Source organism: Centrocercus urophasianus, unplaced genomic scaffold (genome assembly GCF_019232065.1).
Source record: "Centrocercus urophasianus isolate 14NV4802_14NV808 unplaced genomic scaffold, USGS_Curo_1.0 seq_10, whole genome shotgun sequence".
Lineage (NCBI taxonomy): Eukaryota > Metazoa > Chordata > Aves > Galliformes > Phasianidae > Centrocercus > Centrocercus urophasianus.
In genome coordinates, this window is record NW_024884142.1 from 52105504 (window position 1) to 52124681 (window position 19178).

Sequence of the window (19178 nt, forward strand, 5' to 3'; positions counted from 1 at the left end):
CAAGGGATGTATGATTCTCTCTGCACCCTTTATTTACACTGAATGTGTTGTGGAGCCACTGCGTAGAACTCTAAAAAGAGCAACACTAGAAAATGTCTATTTAGGTAACTAAATTAATGCAGATGTTTAAAGTCAGTTGCATTTTTGAGCAGAAAGAAATTCAGTTTCCTACTGGATCTTTCATTTAAAATTATGTAGTTGGCCATTACATTTGAATTGATATGAACATGATTTGTTTTATGAAGGCTGTAGACAAAAGTCATTGTCCAGAGAAGGAGTTAACTCTTCTAAACAATTTTTGTTTGAAGGATGATTACTGAGATAGTACAAACTTGCACCGGTGGTTGGTTAACAAAGATTCATTTGTGAAGCTCTTTGATAGAGTGAGACAACAAAGAAGCCACTTAATAAACAAAAAAATTCTTACAACATACCATCAGTTATATTATTTCACATTATAAAAAGTTCTGTTATTATAGTCAGTATTTACAGTATCTTTGAATTATTCAAATCTCATGCTAAACTTGGGAGAGAAAAGCCACTGTTTTTCATTGTTCATTATTTACTGCACAATAACTGTCAGCTGAATGGTTCTTCTACTACTAATTTAGATTGATTCCTTCTGTTGTTCTGTAACAGAATCCAAGAAATTGAGTTTCTAAAAATGAGGAATAAATCAAAGCTTGGGAAGAGGATATTAGTAGATGTTTATAAAGCCCTTCTAATGGAAATGCTATATATAGTCAATATATAAACAATATATACAATATTGCTATTCTTCACAAGTAAAAAAACCTGCCTTTTTTTGCAATGCACGGTACCCACTCTTAGCAGATGAGCTGCATAGTTGTGAATGTCACCTTTTGTGTACACCTCCTGTATTTGAAAACACTTTCCCGTTCTGTGCCATATTACTGAGGCAATGGGGGGCTTCCTTTTGTTTCTCTTCTCTGGGGCCATTTTACACAGTGAGGTGTATTTGGGCCTTTATTTGTCCCAGCTGGCAAAGAAAGCTTCTGCCATGCTATAAAATTTGTTGCTTGCTTTAAAAAAAAATCCTTTAAATCTTTTTTTTTTTTTTTTTTTAAAGCCTCATTTTGCAGAATCTTTGAAAAACAGAAAGTTAATTTTTATGGCTCAGCAAAGCTCTTCTGGTTTACCATCAGGATCTCTCCAAATAGCAGATGCAATACGGCTCAATCTGTGCTGCTAAACAAAGCAGTTTGGAGGCTGTTGTCCATTCCTGAGGCCAGCAGACTCGGCACGGCTTGGATTCCTACAGCTAACTTCTTACCTCCCACAAGCAAATGAGGGTGTCTTGCTGTCCCTGGCTGTGTCCAGTCCCCCTGTTGGCCTGTGCTAACCCTATGCTGTGCCCAGGCAGTGTCTGGAAGACCAGTGGTTGGCCCAAGCAAAGCTGTGCTAGGGGCCGTAGCATAGCAGGTTAATGAAGTGGACAGACACATATTAGTGCCTGAGCTACATCATAGCTGTATGTCAGTTGCAGCAATGTAATTCTAATTGATTTATCATTTCAGGTTTCATCGTCCATAGTTGTATGACCACATCCCATGTTTTATGTAACAATTTTCTTTGGGGAAATCATTGTGTCCTGAAGACCCAAGAGTGCACTGGAACTTGACTGAGTGTGAGTGTATCTTGCAGCTTGCCCTGAAGTTAATGAAGGATGTGGCCTCATCTTTATTAATGAACAAATTAATTGACTAGGAGGAGAAGCCATATGAAGTGTTTATTTTAACAAAGATACATCTCGATGCTAAGACAGAGCATGGTGCTGTGGCCAGCCCACAGAGACGAGCTGATGGTCTTCTTCATCAGAGTTTGACACATCGGGAAGAGCAGAAGACAATCACTTGAGAGCCTAGGGCCAGGAACTCCTCAGACCTTATGGCATTTTGACTGGGGGTAACTGAGGAGGGGAGCGTGAGGAGGACTGAGAGCAGGGGGAGGGAGACTTCCCTTGTCAGCCAAAAGCGAATGGTGGGATGGTTGGCACTGTTTAGGGATGCACTTGGCCAGTGGGAAGAATCGTTTAAAAAAACAAACAAACAACTGTGTGAGCAGCTGTGCATGTAAATTCTAGTGGCTGCAGCCTGTCTGAGAAAGACAGAAAGCCACAAGTCCTCATGTCATCAGTACTTTAGTGAAGAACTGTAATTTTCTCTGGTGCCAGTAAATGCAGATGCCAGAAATTAGTCCTATTATAACTCAGAAATCTTTTTTTAAAATCCTGATGAGCATGCTTCAAGAAAATACATTGAACATTCATACAGAACAAGTATATTTTTCATTTTTTAATGTTGGCATACTCTGGATCCTCCTAAATAGGTAAACAGGATTCAGAGAGCAAACGACACCTGACGCTATGAATGCAATGAAATTCTTTGTGTTTAAAAACACTCCTTTCCACCTGTCGCTTGCCATTCAAACCAGAGGGATCACTATCATCCTCACCTGTGGCAGGCAGTAGTGACAGCTTTGACATAACTTGTTAGTGTGGATCCAAATTCAGAATTGAAATGGGGCACAAAAGCCCTTACTGGCAAGTTGGAGCAGTGATTGCTACATGACATTTTACATGTGAGAGCCCTTGCGCTGCTTATAGGAAGGACTCACATATGAATCAGTGTGTCTTCAGTCTGCGGTCTTGTGAAAGTTAATAGAAAATCCTTAGAGCATCTGCAGCCTGTTTTTGTTGAGTGTGAAGAATGCTTATTAGATCCATAAATTTTTATACTATCTTGGAATTGTGTATGTGAAGACTGCTATTCAAACTAAATGGTATGGAGTGTGAAAGGCAATATATGCTTTTTGTAAGTTGGCCCTAAACCTATTAAAAAGCCTGTGGCGTTGTTTACACTAAGGAATTCTCTGTCATATATTAGCACTTATTTATCCTTTGAATGATGTACACAACATTTGGGGGGGGGGGGGGGGGGGGAAGAGGGAGGGGATATGGAATTCACATATGCATACATGTAATGCAGTATTACAATATATATGCTATTTATCCTTTCTAATGTGTGTACATATTACAGTTTATTTTTGTCTTTTATGTGTCCTGCTTAGTTTTTAATTATGAAGTGTAAGTATTTCTTTTTCAGGCAATAAAAGGTCTGCGTGGATGTGATTCTTACCTCAAAACCTGCAGTAGGTTCTTGTGGAATGTTTTTATTTTCTAAAATGGAAGATTGTTGATTTAGATGTCAGCCTAAAGGCAGGAAGGCAATTTAGTGGCTTAAATTACATCTCCCTCTTTACTGATATTTACAGCAAGATTAGGTTTGCATAAATGAGGTGGATTATTTTAGTAAAGAGCACTTGAAGTAACAGGAGAGTGCTTTCCAACAGCGGCCATCCTATTATCATAAATGAGTTGACAAACTTTTTTTTTTCTTAAAGAAAATAGATTTAAATGTCTGTTAGGATCATTTGTATTTTAGTAAAAATCCAATAGAGTAAGAGCCAAAAATATCAATAATCAAATAAGATAGCCATCTATGTGCTTGTAGATGTACAGCAAAGAAAAGAATAACCACCTTGCTTTTTTTAATGGAATCAATAAGAGGCATTAAGATTCCATTTGCAGGAAATAGTTCAGCTTCTGCAAGGGCCATCATTTCGTAAATATAGAAATATCACTTTGACATCAAGGAAGCAGGGAAAATGTATTCTTTGGCACTAAATCATACAGAAATGATCAGGCCATTAGAGAGTGAAGGTTTGTCAGCAGTTCTGGTAGAATCCTAATTTTTATTTTTAGAATTTGAAGACCAAACTTAAAACCTTATACCAGCACTTAATAAATAGTTCTGCGTAAGGCTTCTTTTTGTTGCCAAACTTGGAAATGTGTGTCCAAAATCCTATAAAGGTTTACTCTGTTGACTTTGAAGAATGAAACACAATATTTCACTTCAAAGGAAACAGGTGGAACAATTAACTACACCTCAGTACCGCTTTAATCGCTTTCAAACTGTTGGAAGTACACAAGATACTCAAGGCAGAAATACAGGTGGGGTACAGAGTGTAATAGCTTTGGCCAAGGTCAGGTCAGACCACACAAACTTTATAGAACATAGCAGTTCCATTGACATGCCAGCGTATGTAAGGATTACATAAGTGAACAAATACTCATTAGGCTCTTAGGATGAAGAGAACCAAGTGACTCTGCAAGAAGACATTCCTCCAGACCAGGCTGAGAACATGAACGGCGAGAAACATGCTGCCTTCTTACTTAAGAGCTAAGGCACAAAGATGAGAATACAACTTCTGGCTCAGGCTTCCTCAAACTGCATTTTGCCATAAGGCATGAGGATATGTAGGTGAGGTATCTCTTAGGTTTTCCAATTCTCCTCCTGGTTTTTGTTAGTTGTTTTGTTTTGCCTTGTTTTAAAGTATTCTCTATGACTCATTGCTGGAGACAGAATACTAGCCTGGGTGGAGATGCTGAGCTGTTCTTTCATTTCTTGTGTAATTTTTTAATACTTCCATGATAAATAATCAAATGCATTCTTTTGCCTGCGGTTCAGTTAGCTACTAAAGCAAATGTATGTAACTGGACAAAAAGAGTTGCCTTTATTGGGACTTATGTAAAAATGTAGTATATTTGGAGAAACAGAACTATAAACTATCCATTGTGTATTGTACTCACGCACAGACTTAGAATTGTATATATTATTTTTATATTCTAAATATCAACTGGGAGGACGGCAACAGCTGTAAAGTGTTACCCACGCAATAAAAAAATGAGATTTTGGTATGTCACTGTGAAGCAAGTTTGCTTTACCTTATTACCTGCCTACCTGCTCATCTGCTGGTCCTCTGTACTGATTCCAACAGCTTCAAGTTGCTATAACAGCCTGTTGGACAGTTGTGTACTTAACTCGTCATGATGCTGCATGCCTGTCAGCATGGAAAAAACAGGATAAGCCCTGAGAAACTCCTGAATGAGCAGTCCTGGTGGAAATAAATTAAAAGGAGATTTAAAAATGGCAAAGAAAGAATAACACTTCCCATACAATACATAGAATGGGCAGCTGACTAAAAGGGATCCAGCCGTAAATTTCTGTCAGGTTGGACAGTTCATTTCAGTATCATCTAGAGCATGTGAGAAACCTTGCATGCATAGCTATGGTCCACAAGGTCAGATGTCAACTCAGATGTCCACATCCACACAGGAGAAAATCAGTGGCCTGAAGTGGTGGTTTCTGAACTGACCCTCTGGGCCACGTTGATCGCATGACAGCGTGTTGCTGTATGGATATGGGGGTCAGACGCTTAAGCAAATCCTAATTTATTCTTCACAAAACCAATTGGAATGGTTCTAGAACACCTCTCTGCTTTCAGGCAATATATGTTAGTCCTTACAGTTTCAAATGAGAAATTCCTCAAAATGTGATGTGTGTAGAATCAAAAACTAAAAATAAAAAAAAAAAAAGTAAAAAAAGGAAAAAAAAGAAAAAAAAGAAAAAAAAGAAAAAAGCTAACTGGCAGTGATTATTTAAATCAAAAAACATTTCACAAGCAGTGTTTTGAAACAGTGTAGGACCAGGAGCCATGCCTCTGAATGACTGCATGCATTCACAGCCTCTTGCAGGTCTGCAAGGCTGCATCCATGGGTGGATATAGTGTTTGCACATGGCTCTGCATGCCCCTTGCTGCAGTGGCTTTCACCCCCCTGCCCCTGAGCTGTGGGCCAGTACTTTCAGCAGCTTTTTATAAACATGGTCTGAGCCTCCATTTTGTATCCTTGTAAGAAGAGAAGATTAAAACTGCATATCCACTCAAGCTGCTCGGGAGCCACCTGGAGCCCAGGCGTGGGCTGAAGGAAAGGCCTACACGGCCTGTGACAGCCACGCTGCCCCAAGGCCTGCACTCCGGCACCGCTCTGGTTGGGCCCTGCTTGTGTCCAGCAGGGATGACAGTGTGAACCCCTCTCCTGACATGCCCACTAATGCATGAAATGGGAATGTAAACCAAGCTCAACGCATACATCTGCGCTGCTGAGTGTATCGGAACCCTGTTGTTTACTGCTTTTACATCTTTTTTATTTGCATCTCAAGGAGTCAAGGCCTGTGCTGCTGCTGTGAACTGAAATATAGATGTACTCAGGGTGAAAAACAAAATAAACTCTCCTCCTGGCTTTAGGAGCTCCCACATTCAGCTCCATTATTGTGGTTATTTTTATCAACAAAGCTCAGTGCAATACCTGCTGCTGGCATCTAGTTTTTGATGGACAAAAACCCCCAAAAGCTGAAAGGTTTAGTAGGTTGATGTTAGATATTCCGAGGATCAAATAAAAAGACAAGTAAATTATCTAGATTTGAGGATAAAATAAAAAGTAACTTCCCCAGAACAGATCAAAGTTTCAGTTTAAAAGAAATCTGAAAAAAAAAAAAAAAAGGATATGTATCTATATAGAAAAAAGGGAGGAATTGAGTAAAAACATGTTTCACTGTAATATTTTGACAGGTTTCTAGTTATTAAATGTAATCATTAGTAAGGTCTTGATGCATTTTGTCAGTGCTCCCATCTTGTTTCAAGATTTTATTGGAAACAGAGCGTATGTGGACTAGATACAGCATTTCACCAATATTTCATTGTTTTCTAGAAGCTAAATATTGCATTGGATAGGAACAAAGAAATTAATGGTATTCTCAGTATGTTCTTGTTCAATCCCTAATTCTTTATATAAAAAGTCTTGCAAAACTATGTCAAATTTAACCATATTTGATCATTGTTATGATACAGTAAAATGTTGCCGAACATATCTTGTCTTCCTTTCACTACTTTGTGTGGTGGCATACTGATTTGTAGACTTGTATCAATTTTGGAATTAAAGAAATACTGTATTTTGGAGAGTTGTTTTAGCTGGTATGCTCTTAAACAAAACCAGATATCAATAGATTGTTTCAGCGGACTTTTGTGTGAGTAGAGGTGGGAAGGGTGTGGAGATGGAACAAGTTGCTATTCCTTTCCAGTCTTTTATAGAGCAATCGCTCAAAGAACAGAATGGAATGGAATGGAATTGGTCCAGTTGGATTGGGCCTATAAAGGACATTGTGTCCAACCACTTTTACTCTGAATAAATAATGGCAGTGTTAATATGCCCTGTTTCATAGACCCAACTGTACCTCAGTCAAGAAACTTCAAAGAACTTCTGTTTTCTGTGGCAGAGCTGAGGTTGACTAGGGACAGGGCACTGCTCAGTGCTGAGCATTATGCAGTGAGCATTTTGTATAATTAAAAACCGAATGCATTTAGTTGTGTTTTAGCAGTGTGACATTAATGATCAAATATGATAACTATAAAGACATGGCTAGAAATGTCTGATGTTGCACACTTGTATTGATATCTGTGAATGTAAATAACTGGAAAAGCTATGAATTAATTACAGCTTCAGTACTGTAGCATATAACTATACACACACACAAATTTATTCTGATACTGTCATCTGAAAAAATAGAACATGTATTATGTATTTTTCACAGAGGTCATATATATGCTTGTTCTATGATGTTTTTATTTAACAAGCAAAAAATGTGTGCTGCCTAGTTGTACAGTACTGTAGGATACTCTGCTGTGCACAGTTCCAAGTGCCTTAGACAAATGTTTAGCTCTTTCCATTACAGATACATGTGAATGTATATATAAATATATATAAATACAAAATAAAGGAAATAACCTCAATAAAATTGTTCAGAAAATCTTAACAGACAATATTCTGTTCTTGACTCCCTAGCAAGTAAATGGGCATATGTAGTGGAGTTAGAGAGCTGTTACTTGTTGGAAAGTTGTCTGCAGAGGTTGACTTAGAAGTCATTCTGTGTGGAAATGAAATGAAGGAAAGTGAAATGAAGTTCCTGAAACCTTCCTTTGAATCGAGTCACAGAACCACAGACTGGGTTGGGTTGGAAGGGACCTCAAAGTCCACCCTGCTCCAATCCCTCTCCTGGCCTGCCCGCACTGGATCAGGCTGCCCAGGGCCCATCCATCCCGGCTCGAGCGCCTCCAAGGGTGTTCTGAGTTTACCTTCAAATGTGTGTGCTTTGCAGGAACAAAGACAAAAGCTGGTAGCATGGATCTGCTGGGAGTCAGCCTCCTCTCCCCTACCGCTATCGGCAGGACTAGAGGGAATGGCCTCAAGTTGAGCTGCGGGGATTCAGGTTGGACACTAGGAAATAATTCCTCTCTGAAAGAGCGGTCAGGCAGTGGAATGGACTGCACAGCGAGGTGGTGGAGTCACCAACCCTGGAGGCGTTCAAGAAACATTTAGGTGTTGTACTGAGGGACGCGGTTGAAGTGGGACATATTGGTGACAGGCGGACTGTTGGACTGGGCGATCTTGAAGCTCTTTTCCAACCTCGGTGATCCTATGATTCTGTGATTCCCGACAGGGCGCTGGGGACACCTAGCGACGTGCAGGGAGCGGCGCGCCAACGGGAGCCCAGACGGTTGTCAGGCATGCACAGATACATTTAAAAGTACGCGGTGGCACACATAGGTGAAACAGTTGTTTTAAAAACAATTCTGTCCCGATTTCCAAGAACGGCCTTTCCTTTCGTTGCTACCTCTACTCAAACACGAACGCCGCCAGGGCGGCAGCTGGCCCCGCCCCGCACTGCGAGGGCAGCCCGTAACTGCGCGTGCGCCGTGCCCTATGGCCGCCCCGCCATCGCTGGAGGGAGGGACCATTCTCCCTGTGTGAGGGACGAAGAGAAAGATGTGTCCCACGGGGTGGCGGAAAAATATCCTACATGCGTTCCTAGAACCAGCCTCTCGATTTATGTGGCGCCGTATTGCAAGAAAGCTGGTTGTTATTCTTACTGAAGAATAAACGCTCCCTTCGGAGCGACGGCCGCATGACATCCCCCTGCGGCCAGTGGTTGCTCCCCGCACGCACGCCGCAGCCGTGCCGTGTGAGGCCAGGCCGTGTGAGCGTGCGTGGAGGCGGCGGGCCGGGGGCTGTGTTACGCCATGGTGAGCGGTGGTCGCTGAGGGGTGGAGGCGGCGGCTGCGTAACGCGCATCTCGTGGGATCTGGGAGAGCCTTGGGTATGCGGTAGCTGCCGTGTGGGTGCGCGGGGTACAGCGGAGGAGCCCGGGCAGAAGATTCTTTCCGGATGCTTTTAATCTTTCCGTTCTGACTCGCCAAGTATCCCTTTGCAGCCTCACAAGAAGAAGAAGCCCTTCATAGAGAAGAAGAAGGCGGTAACGTTTCACCTAGTGCACAGAAGCCAGAGGGACCCCCTTGCTGCTGATGATACCGCCCCGCAGAGGGTCCTGCTGCCTGCCCACAGGGTAAGCCACTGCTCGTCATGCGGGGTTCGTCCACGTGGCAGAAGCTACGGTGAGAAAAGTGGCACAGTTCCAAAACAGAGCCTGAGAGAAGATAGCATGTAGTCACACTTACTTAAAAGAAGGAGACACTGCAGGGAATTTGGTAGTTGTGAGTTACTGCTTGATGAGTTAAGGATGACTAGCTGGTCTTATGGACCAGCAAAACAAGCAAAGATTGACTGACCCTTTGCCTGCTCTACTCTGACCTTGAATTCCCACCTGCAGTACTGTATCTAGGCACCAGAAAGATGTTGAGCTGTTGGGAGTGGAACCTGAGGAGGGCTATGAGAACTGTCAGAGGGCTGGAGCACCTTTATGAAGAAAGGCTGAGGGAGCTGCGCTTCTTTAGCTTGGAGGAGAGAAGGCTTTGGGGGGACCTCATTGTGATCATCAGGAGAGACACTGAGTTTTTACACGTGCCAGTAGTGATAAGACAAAGCGGAATGATTTTAAACTAAAAAAGGGGAGAGTTAGCTTAGGCATTAGGGGGAAATTCATTACTCAGAGAGCAGTGAGGCACCAGCACAGGCTGTCCAGAGAAGCTGTGGTGCCCCACCCCTGGGGACACTCAAGGCCAGGTTGGATGGGCCCCGGGCAGCCTGAGCTGGTGGGTGGGAAATCCTGCTCATGGCAGAGGCTTGGAACTGGATGATCTTTAAGATCTCCTTCAATTTAAGCTATTCTGTGAGCTATCCTGAAAAAAAATGTTAGTTTTGCTGTTTATGGAAAACGCTTTTTAAGTGTCTACTCAGACAGCAACCTAATAGTTACAGTGTATTAAAGTACACTGACTATTAAAATTCACAGACTGGAAGGAGCAGTCCTTGAGAGCAGCCCTGTGGAGAGGGACCTGGGGGTCTTGATAGATGAAAAACTTAACATGAGCCAGCAGTGTGCCCTTGCGGCTCGGAAGGCAAATGGTATCCTGGGCTCCATCAAAGGAGGGGTGGCCAGCAGGGACAGGGAGATGATTGTCCCCCTCTACTCTGCTCTTGTGAGGCCCCATCTGGAGTACTGTGTCCAAGTGTGGAGCCCCCAGTACAAGAAAGACAGGGAGCTGCTGGAGAGGGTCCAGAGGAGAGCCACAAAGATGATCAGGGGACTGGAGCACCTCCCCTGCGAAGACAGGCTGAGGGAGCTGGGCTTGTTCAGCCTGAAGAAGGCTGTGGGGTGACCTGATTGCAGCCTTTCAGTACCTAAAGGGAGCCTACAAACAGGAGGGGAATCAACTCTTTGTAAAGGGTTGATAGCTGCAGGACAAGGGGAAATGGTTTTAAGTTGAGGGAGGAGAGATTTAGGTTGGATGTCAGGGGGAAATTCTTTACAGAGTGAGTGGTGAGGTGCTGGAACAGGCTGCCCGGAGAGGTTGTGGATGCCCCATCCCTGGAGATGTTCAAGGCCATGTTGGATGGGCAGCCCTGGGCAGCCTGGTCTAGTATTAAATGTGGAGGTTGGTGGCCCTGCAACCCCCCTGGCAGGGGGGTCGGAGATTCATGATCCTTGAGGTCCCTTCCAACCCTGGCCATTCTGTGATTCTGTGAAAATAATGAGAAGAGAGAAGGCTGTACAATTTGCTGTAGAGTTGGTGTAATCTGATCCAAACTGAAGAAGAGTTCCACTTCTGATTGTGTACACTTGTATTTAATGCTGCAAATTTTAAAAACTAATTGCGAAACATAGAGTGCTTTGTTAGTGGTGCAGTTAATTTAGGTACTAGTTGTTGCTAAGTGAGCCTAATTTTATTACTATTTCTTAAAATGTTGCTTTCCCAAAAGCTGTTTTCAGCAGGGGGGTAGTAGGCTATTGGTCTTTTTTGAGGTTTTTTTTGTTTGTTTTTATGAGTTTGGGTATTGTCAATGGATACATTACTTTTATTTTTGCTGTGTTTTAAATGGACTTAAGTAACTGCTAGTATTTTTTTTTCTTACAAATTCCAAGGACCACGAGGAGCAGAGAAGGGAGGAGCAGCGGAAATACGGAGTCTTTTTTGATGATGACTATGACTATTTGCAGCATTTGAAAGAAGCATCTGGCCCCTCTGAGCTTGTCCCTTCTTTCTGTGGACAGCAAAGCAGAATTGTCATCACAAGTGAGGGTCGCATAGAGGATGAAATTCAACGAATTGCTGTAAGTAGTATTTTTGCTGATAGAGAGATACAGATGTTTTTAGCTGCTGGCATAACTTCTAGAATTTCATGGCACTGGATTATGTTGGAATGGAAAATCATTGAGTCATTTCAAACAATGAAGTATGCAGTTGCCCGTCAGCCGCTTGTAACATTTTGTTTTTGTGTTTATTTCTTTTAGGCTCCATCTATTAAATTGCCTTCCTCAGTATTTGCCTCTGAATTTGAAGAGGACGTGGGCCTGCTAAATAAAGCAGCTCCTGTTTCAGGTACCATAAAGTCTTGTACCTTTCTGTAGCAGAAGTTGCCATGCAGGTAGTACTCAGTAATTAATGACACTGTAATCAAAGCAGTAGTTTAGTTGGTTTTGTTCGTTTGTTTTTAAGAACAGATTTAAGAGCAGGTGTAAAGGGTGATCTATACCAAACCTGTGTTTCCATCCAAGACCTGCTTCTGTCAGTCTGTAGTAATTGCTTTTAAGCATTGCATAGAGGGTGGAAAAAGGCCACGCATTACTGCTATTATCCAGCACATATGAATTAATAACAGGGAAAAGCTTCTTTCACTATAAACAATATTCTGTAGGTAATGCTATTGATTTATGACTTAATCAGTTCGAATGCAAGGTGTGTAACTGGATTTTCATTCTCAAAATTCCTCTTTTCAATTGCTGAAATACATTTACTTTCCTTCATCAGCTGAATTTCAGTGTTACAGACTTAAAGGAATGCTCTTTATGTACCTATGTTTGTATTGCACTAAACATTCACTTTCAAGTAATCTTAGGTTGTTGTTTTTTGTAATAGTACTTAGTGTTGATAATTTAGACAGCAGGGTACTGGAGACACTTCTGCTAGTTACAAAAGGTTTCCCTGATGCAGTGTGGTAAGTGTTAGGGGCTGGGAGCTTTTCTTGGCAGTTGATGGTGCAGTACTGTAACTTGGGTCATCTCTGTTCTGTAATCGGAATCATAGAGTCCTTAGAGTTGGAAAGGACCTCCGAGGCCATATAGTGCAACTCCCCTGCAATGAACAGGCACACCTCAGCTACACAAGGTGGCCCAGGGCCTGATCCTGCCTCAACCTGAGAGTCTCCAGGATGGGGCATCCACCACCTCTCTGGGCAACTTGTTCCAATGCCTCACCACCCTCACTGTAGAAGTTTTTTTCCTTATATCTAACTTAAATCTACCCTCTTTGAGCTTGAGACCATTTCCCGTTGTTCTATCAAGTAATATTCTAAGCAGCATGTTAAGACATTAAAATACACATTTGGGTGCCTACGACGTCTTGGGGAATCTTCTTTTCTAAATGAGGAAAATGGATAAAAGGCTGATGACTTACTGGTTAATTTGTATGAAGTCTACAAATGTTGCTGGAGGAAACTTGTGACTTTAAGTTTAATATTTTGCTTGAATAATAGTCAAATTGAATTGCTTTTTTATCAAGGAATGTTCAAGCTTCAGGATGTTGCAGCAGCTTTCATACTTAAGTTTTTTCTTTTCTATTCTCCAGGACCACGGCTGGATTTTGACCCTGATATTGTTGCAGCTCTTGATGATGATTTTGACTTCGATAATCCAGAAAATGTTCTGGAAGATGATTTTGTTCTACAAGCAAACAAACTAAAGGAAGGGTACATACATACTTTGTGGAACTGCTTCTGTCACAAATGAATAGTAATGTTACTGTTTGTTATTTCACGTGTTGTTGGAAGCAAGAGTGGTTTCACATTTCAGGCTTAATACATTTATGTCGAAGGAAGTAAGTATCACTGTGTGTTATGTGGGTGGTAGCTTAAAAAAGATCAAAATTACGTGATTATCCAAGACAAGAGATGGGTTTCGTTTGCTACCTTGAGCCCACAAATTAATATTGATCAATAAAAATACTTGTGAAGCATTTCTGAAGGTCTTGGAAATGCATGTTACCACAGTGCATATTATTTCCTTCTGTTTTGTAAAATGATATCAAAGGTAACAAGCAGTGATAAGTTTTACCACGTTTCCTATTTAAGAGTCTGGTATGTTTCCACCTTGACAAAAACAGCAGAATGTAAACGTATCCTTGCTGTCAGTGTGGAGATGTGTGATCCAACAGCTGTCAGAATAATTTCTAGTTTTTAGGCAATTGTGTCAGAGAATGCAACATTGAGCAGAGCTGTGGAAATATCTGTGGGTTGTTCTAATCTGTTTTGTAATTCCGTTTAGGAGATCAGATGCTGAGGATGAAGATGAATGGGAAGATGTGGAGGATGATAGTGATGAAAAGGATAGTTGCAGTAACGATGAAGATTATGATTCAGAAGGCCCTTTGTCAAATGATGGGGTTAATGGCCAGGGAAGAGAGTTCCTGTTTATGCAGGAAGAAACCAGGAGTCGTTTCACAGAATATTCTATGACATCTTCAGTAATGAGAAGGAATGAGCAGTTAACCCTCTTGGATGACAGATTTGAGAAGGTAAGATTTGAGAATGTGACCCTCACACAGAAAGGTGCTAAATGCTTCTTTGGTTCATCTCATAAGATGCTGTCCTGTATGTCTGTGCAAATTCCTCCTGCCTTTGGTAGTTAGGGCACCAAGCAGCTGTTACCTGCACACATTCAGCATGTAATGCTGTGTGCACTAAGCACGTTGTGTTTAATAGGCTACAGTGTTAACTGATTGATATTGTTTAGTGAAATGATTCCAGTGAAGACAATGGATATTCATGGTTGGTGTAACGCTTCTCCAAGAAGCTCCGTCCTACCTGGTAAATCATGTAAAGCTTTCTTATACAGACTTGATTCTTTTGCCCCTTCTCCACACTGTGCCAAGTATACATGGAGGAAATCATGCCAGAACAGTGGAGATGTGGGCTAATATTTGTCCCGAGCAGTGACAAGCTTTTTAGTGTACTAGATTGAAGTGAAGACTCAACGTTTTTGCAGAAGCTGATCTGCGTATTTTCTTTCAGTGGTGTATGTTATCTTGCAATAACTTTGTTAATCCTGTGCTGAAAGTATATTGTCAGTAAGGAGGTAATCCTACCACAGGTGTGTGGGGCAGTTTTTCAGCAACTGAGAAGGGAGCGGAAAGAGGAGCAAATAGGAGGAGATGGATAAAGCTCTATGCTGTCATGGACTTGTTCAACAAGCGTGATCTAATTAAGATACCCACTTTTTATTTAGTTTTTTGAACAGTTTGATGAAGATGAAATTGGAGCCTTGGATAACGTGGAATTAGAAGGCTATATTAACACAGACAACGCTCGGTTGGAGGAAGTCTTGAGCGATTTCTACAAAGAGAAAGCAAAGAAGTAGGTACTCAGATACACTGCTACACATACGTAGTTATGTCACCATGCCTTTGTGCCAAAAGTTTGAGTATGTTATTTCCAGTTCATGGACTTGCAGATTACATCTCACAATAAAAACAGCTTGATTGGAGCATTCTCCCTTCTTTGTGTGACTGAATGTCCATCTTGTTAGAACGTGATTAAAATTAAATGCAGGCATTTTGCTGCTTTATACCATATTATATTCTTTTTATAATTTTATTATATCTAGTCTAAGTAATGTCCAGGGTTGTTCTTCCTTTCCCTTTTTAGGGCAACTTAAATTGCTCCATAGAATTTAAATGTTTTTAACAGACTCTATACCCAAGGAAATTGGAATCAGCTGAGTACCAGCAGTGAAACACTGTATACCTAGTTATGTGATTATAAACTCAAGGGAAACTGTTGCCACTGTGCAACTGGAGCGTGGCCAAAATCAGAGCTCATAAGGCAGCTCCACACCAATGTACTGAATTTACAGAGTGTATTCTCTTCCTCTTAAAACAAGTGATATTATCTTAGAGTTAAGTGTCTATGTATCCACCCATCAGCCTTCTGTTTCCTGGTTGAAAGATGTAAAGTGTCCCTTGTGAAGTAGGAATGGTCAGTAGGAGAGTATATAATCACCTCTAGTGCTTACATGCCAAGAAGTGTATTCTCTTCCTGTCCTCCAGTCACCAATATTGTGTGTCAGATGCTTTTGAGATACAGAAATAATCACTTTCTAATCTGTCTCTGGCACTCAAGCTTTAGTTTATAAGTGGCGATGCTTATTCTTGTAGCAGGTTGTAGTGGGAGCAGGTTTTTTTGGCTTAGGGTTTTACTGAGGGGAGACTTGTTTTACATAAGTAAGTATTTCCAAGAAATGATGAACCTTTTTTTTCTTTGAAGTTGTGTGAAATTGGATACTCTTGAACCGTTTGAAGACACTCCTGCAAGTGAAGGCAGTGATGAAGAGGAAGAAGAAAGAGTAGCTCTGGTTATCGAGGAACCAAAAGAAAAGTGGGATTGTGAATCAATTTTGAGTAAGTATTTGGAGTTCTTATTCATTCTTAGTACCTCAAAGTAAATGAGAGGTGATCTTGGCACTTTTCTAGCTGTACTTCTAGGTTTATGCTTCTGAAGCATAACGTTAAGAATTATTGCAAGATAAAAGTACTCCCTTTCTGGAGATTACTTAATTCTTGCAATTTTCTCTATTCAAAGACTAGTACTATGATTCATAGTAAATGTATTTAATTTTTATTTGCAAGTTTTTTCCTCACTATTTTTTTTTATCTGTGTAACCCAGGTACATATTCAAACTTGTATAATCACCCAAAGCTTATCGAGGAGCCATCAAAGGTAAAAGCATTAAAATTATTCAAAGTAACACTGTGATTTAGGAGAACTGGAGAGAAAAGTGATTGTTGTCTCAGTGGATGACTGTTTAAAAGTAGATGTAAGCAGAAAAAAAAGTTGGGAAGGGTATTAGCCTACAGCTTCACCAGAGAAGGGTTTGGATATGTAGAGATATTTATAAAGATAAAAATACGCACACATCTTTACTTATATTAGAAGGAAAATTGAGTAAGATTTGACTGAAATCACTAGATGCTGAGAATTTCTACAATAGCTAAGCAGAAACTTAACAAGAAAACAAATTCCTTACTCTCTTCTCTCAATACAGCTTCTTTTAATCTACATCTTGCAACCTCATAGAGGAGATTTCTTTTGAGAACAGATTTAGTTGACATTTTACTGTTTGAGGTGATGTACTCCAGTTCTTTGGCCTTCTAGAAGTTCCTCATGAGAAGTAGAGCAGAGCTTGATGTGCCAGGCACGTGTGGTTTTAAAGGAAAAGCTTTTTCTTGAAGCCTTATGAAGGCAATATTGAGAGCCTGCTTAAGTCCATTTTTCAGTAATATTAAATGAAAGGAGAAAACGTTTTTGTTGTTCTAGGGGACTTATTCTGCTTACAGGTGTTTGATTTCACTCTGAGATTAATGTGCATCTTTCTGAGGGAAGAATATGTATAAGAACGTTTGTTACCATTCCATCTGAATCTGCTAGTTTTATTCTGTGCAGATAAGGCACTGCAATCTGCACTTCCTGGAGGGGAAGCCAGAGACCATTCACACGTGTGCACTGTCTGTTGTAGCCAAAACCAATAAAAATTTCCTCAAAGACTGGAATTCCTCTGCACGTCCTGCCTCAGAAAGGTCTTACTGCTAAGCAGGTGGAACGCATGCAAATGATTAATGACAGTGACCTGCCAAGAGCATCGACACAGCCCCGCTCCAAAGATGAGAGCAAAGAGGACCGCAAAGCCAGGAAGCAGGCGATAAAAGAGGAGCGGAAGGTAGGCCTTATTTTAAATAAAGCCCAGAAAACCAACAGCTTTATTCTGGAATTCTTTGAGTTGTAGGAACGTTTTGAAACCCATTTAATTTTGTGTTTAAAAGTTAATGGCAAAGCTTTCTGGTCTGAAAGGAATAATTATTAGTACTTAATAATAGAAAGAAAGCTAGCATTACGGAAGTTCTCACTGGACTCCTGTATGGAAGTTCTGGGTGTTCTCGTGGGTGCTGTCGGATGGGTAACTTAAAGGGGAGTTTGTATTTCAGTATTACCTAGGGAAGCAAGGAGAACAGTAACAGAATTTCAAATCATACAAAGTAAAAAGTCTCCAAAATAAACATGGAAAACCTACGTGGACACATTGATAATTAGTGGTTTTATTTAGCACCAGAACTTATCAGCTTGTGAGGAGTTTCAGCTAATTAAAGATGATGATTCTGGATTATCAGATTTAAGTGTTGTACAAGAGTTAATGCTGGAAGCAAGACGATTATGACTTCTCTTTTCATGATCCATAAACATTAGTTGCAGTGGTTTTCTATTTCATAAATTTGTAATTGTTCATATGCACAGGAACGCAGAATGGAGAAGAAAGCCAACAAGATGGCCTTCAAAATGGAGAAAACAAGGCAAGAAAAAGAGTTGCTCAATCTGAAACAAAACATGCAAGGACTGAAGCTGTCTTGAAATTCAGGAACTTTCATTGTGGAAACATTGATTACATCTGTACTGAGAAGGAATTGCTAACTGATAAGATTTGCCAGGCATGCACAAAGGGGGCTAATGGTATTTGGTACAGCAATATCTGGCTTGTCATTCTTCTGAAGTTATACCTTAAATAGTGAATTAATGTCTCTCTTGTCGTGTGTCAAATGTCACGGCAACTGCTGCAAACTTTTGTTACCCTAGAAATGTATTAAAATTTTAAAATATATTTTTCTTATAAACTGTCACTGAGGAGAAAGTGTCACGTGTTGAATGCATTCAGCACTTCAGAAAAATCCTGCAGATTTGATCTGATTCTTCCATTAAAATATTTGAGTCTGTACAGAGCACTGTATCTACTTTTCTCTCCCTTACATTGGCCGTTAAATATAGTGCCTTGATAGAGCAGAGTTTTGGAAATGAATGAGTTTCACCCACTCCTTAGTTCTTTCAGGGATTGATTATTTATTGTTTGGATAAACGTTTTGTAAGCAGAGGTGTCTAAAAAGCTATTGTGTAGCTGAGCATCCCTCTTACTAAGATGAGTTAGGTTTAGGTCGGATATTAGGAGGAAGTTTTTCATGCACAGGGTGGTGAGGCACTGGGACAGGTTGCCCAAGGAGGCTGTGGATGCCCCATCCTGGAGGCATTCAGGGTCAGGCTGGATGTGGCTCTGGGCAGCCTGGTCTGGTGGTGGCAGCCCTGCACACAGCAGGGGGTTGAAATTAGGTGATCTTATGGTCCTTTTCAACCCAGGCCATCTTAAGATTTAATGTTTTACTTGTTGCGAGAAGTATTGCAAAGGCAGTAGTAGGTGTCTCTTATTGTTGCTGTTTAAAGCAACTTTGCTTCAAGTAGTCAGCATGGCAATCATTGTGTAACAAACAGTAGATACTTAGAAAGCTGTGGTGCAGATGGCAAATAGCCATTGTCTGGATTTTCCTGAAATACTGTTCTTCGTCTTGCATTTAGTTTGCTTTCACTGAAATACAGGCTTATGACCTAACACAACTGTTGCAAAGGCTTTTTGAAGGTGAGCAGAAAGCCTTTATTGCAGACTTACTGTGATCTTAAATTACTGTACTGTACATAAGAATTATTCTGGTGACCAGTCTGTACCCATGAATAAAGGAATGAGATCTGCAGTCAGCCCTTCTGAAACTTTCTGTACTCATGTGAATACATCAACCCTCGATTTTTAGAGCTGAGCATTTGCCTCTGAGTGAGAAAGCAACCTGTTTTACTGGAACGGAGAAACCAAAACAATAGAGTGGACTGACTACTACAAGTATCTGCAATGTTCCTCTTTTATATGAACACTAGGTGGAGACAA

At 40.9% G+C, this 19178-nt stretch overlaps 2 protein-coding genes across 3 annotated transcripts in view; both read left to right on the top strand.

Moving 5' to 3' along the window:
* Nucleotides 1-2880, top strand: part of PHACTR2 (phosphatase and actin regulator 2) — a 119031-nt gene extending 116151 nt beyond the window's left edge. Inside the window, 1 exon segment of the mRNA XM_042827565.1 lies at nucleotides 1539-2880. Within this exon segment, the coding sequence (XP_042683499.1) occupies nucleotides 1539-1554 (16 nt within the window). The 3' untranslated portion in view covers nucleotides 1555-2880.
* A 6031-nt stretch (nucleotides 2881-8911) lies between these two features.
* LTV1 (LTV1 ribosome biogenesis factor) lies at nucleotides 8912-18192 on the top strand. 2 transcript variants are annotated; one of them, XM_042817058.1, is made up of 11 exons: nucleotides 8912-9000; nucleotides 9189-9320; nucleotides 11298-11486; nucleotides 11667-11754; nucleotides 13000-13120; nucleotides 13695-13944; nucleotides 14655-14782; nucleotides 15692-15825; nucleotides 16092-16144; nucleotides 16941-17141; nucleotides 17714-18192. In XM_042817058.1, exons 1-11 carry the CDS (start codon nucleotides 8998-9000, stop codon nucleotides 17825-17827), a joined length of 1413 nt encoding a protein of 470 aa, XP_042672992.1. In that variant the 5' UTR covers nucleotides 8912-8997; the 3' UTR covers nucleotides 17828-18192. The 2 variants fall into 2 exon arrangements, with proteins under 2 accessions (XP_042672992.1, XP_042673001.1); XM_042817067.1 differs by lacking the exon at nucleotides 17714-18192 and having other exon boundaries at nucleotides 16868-17110.
* The last annotated feature ends 986 nt before the right edge of the window (nucleotides 18193-19178 follow it).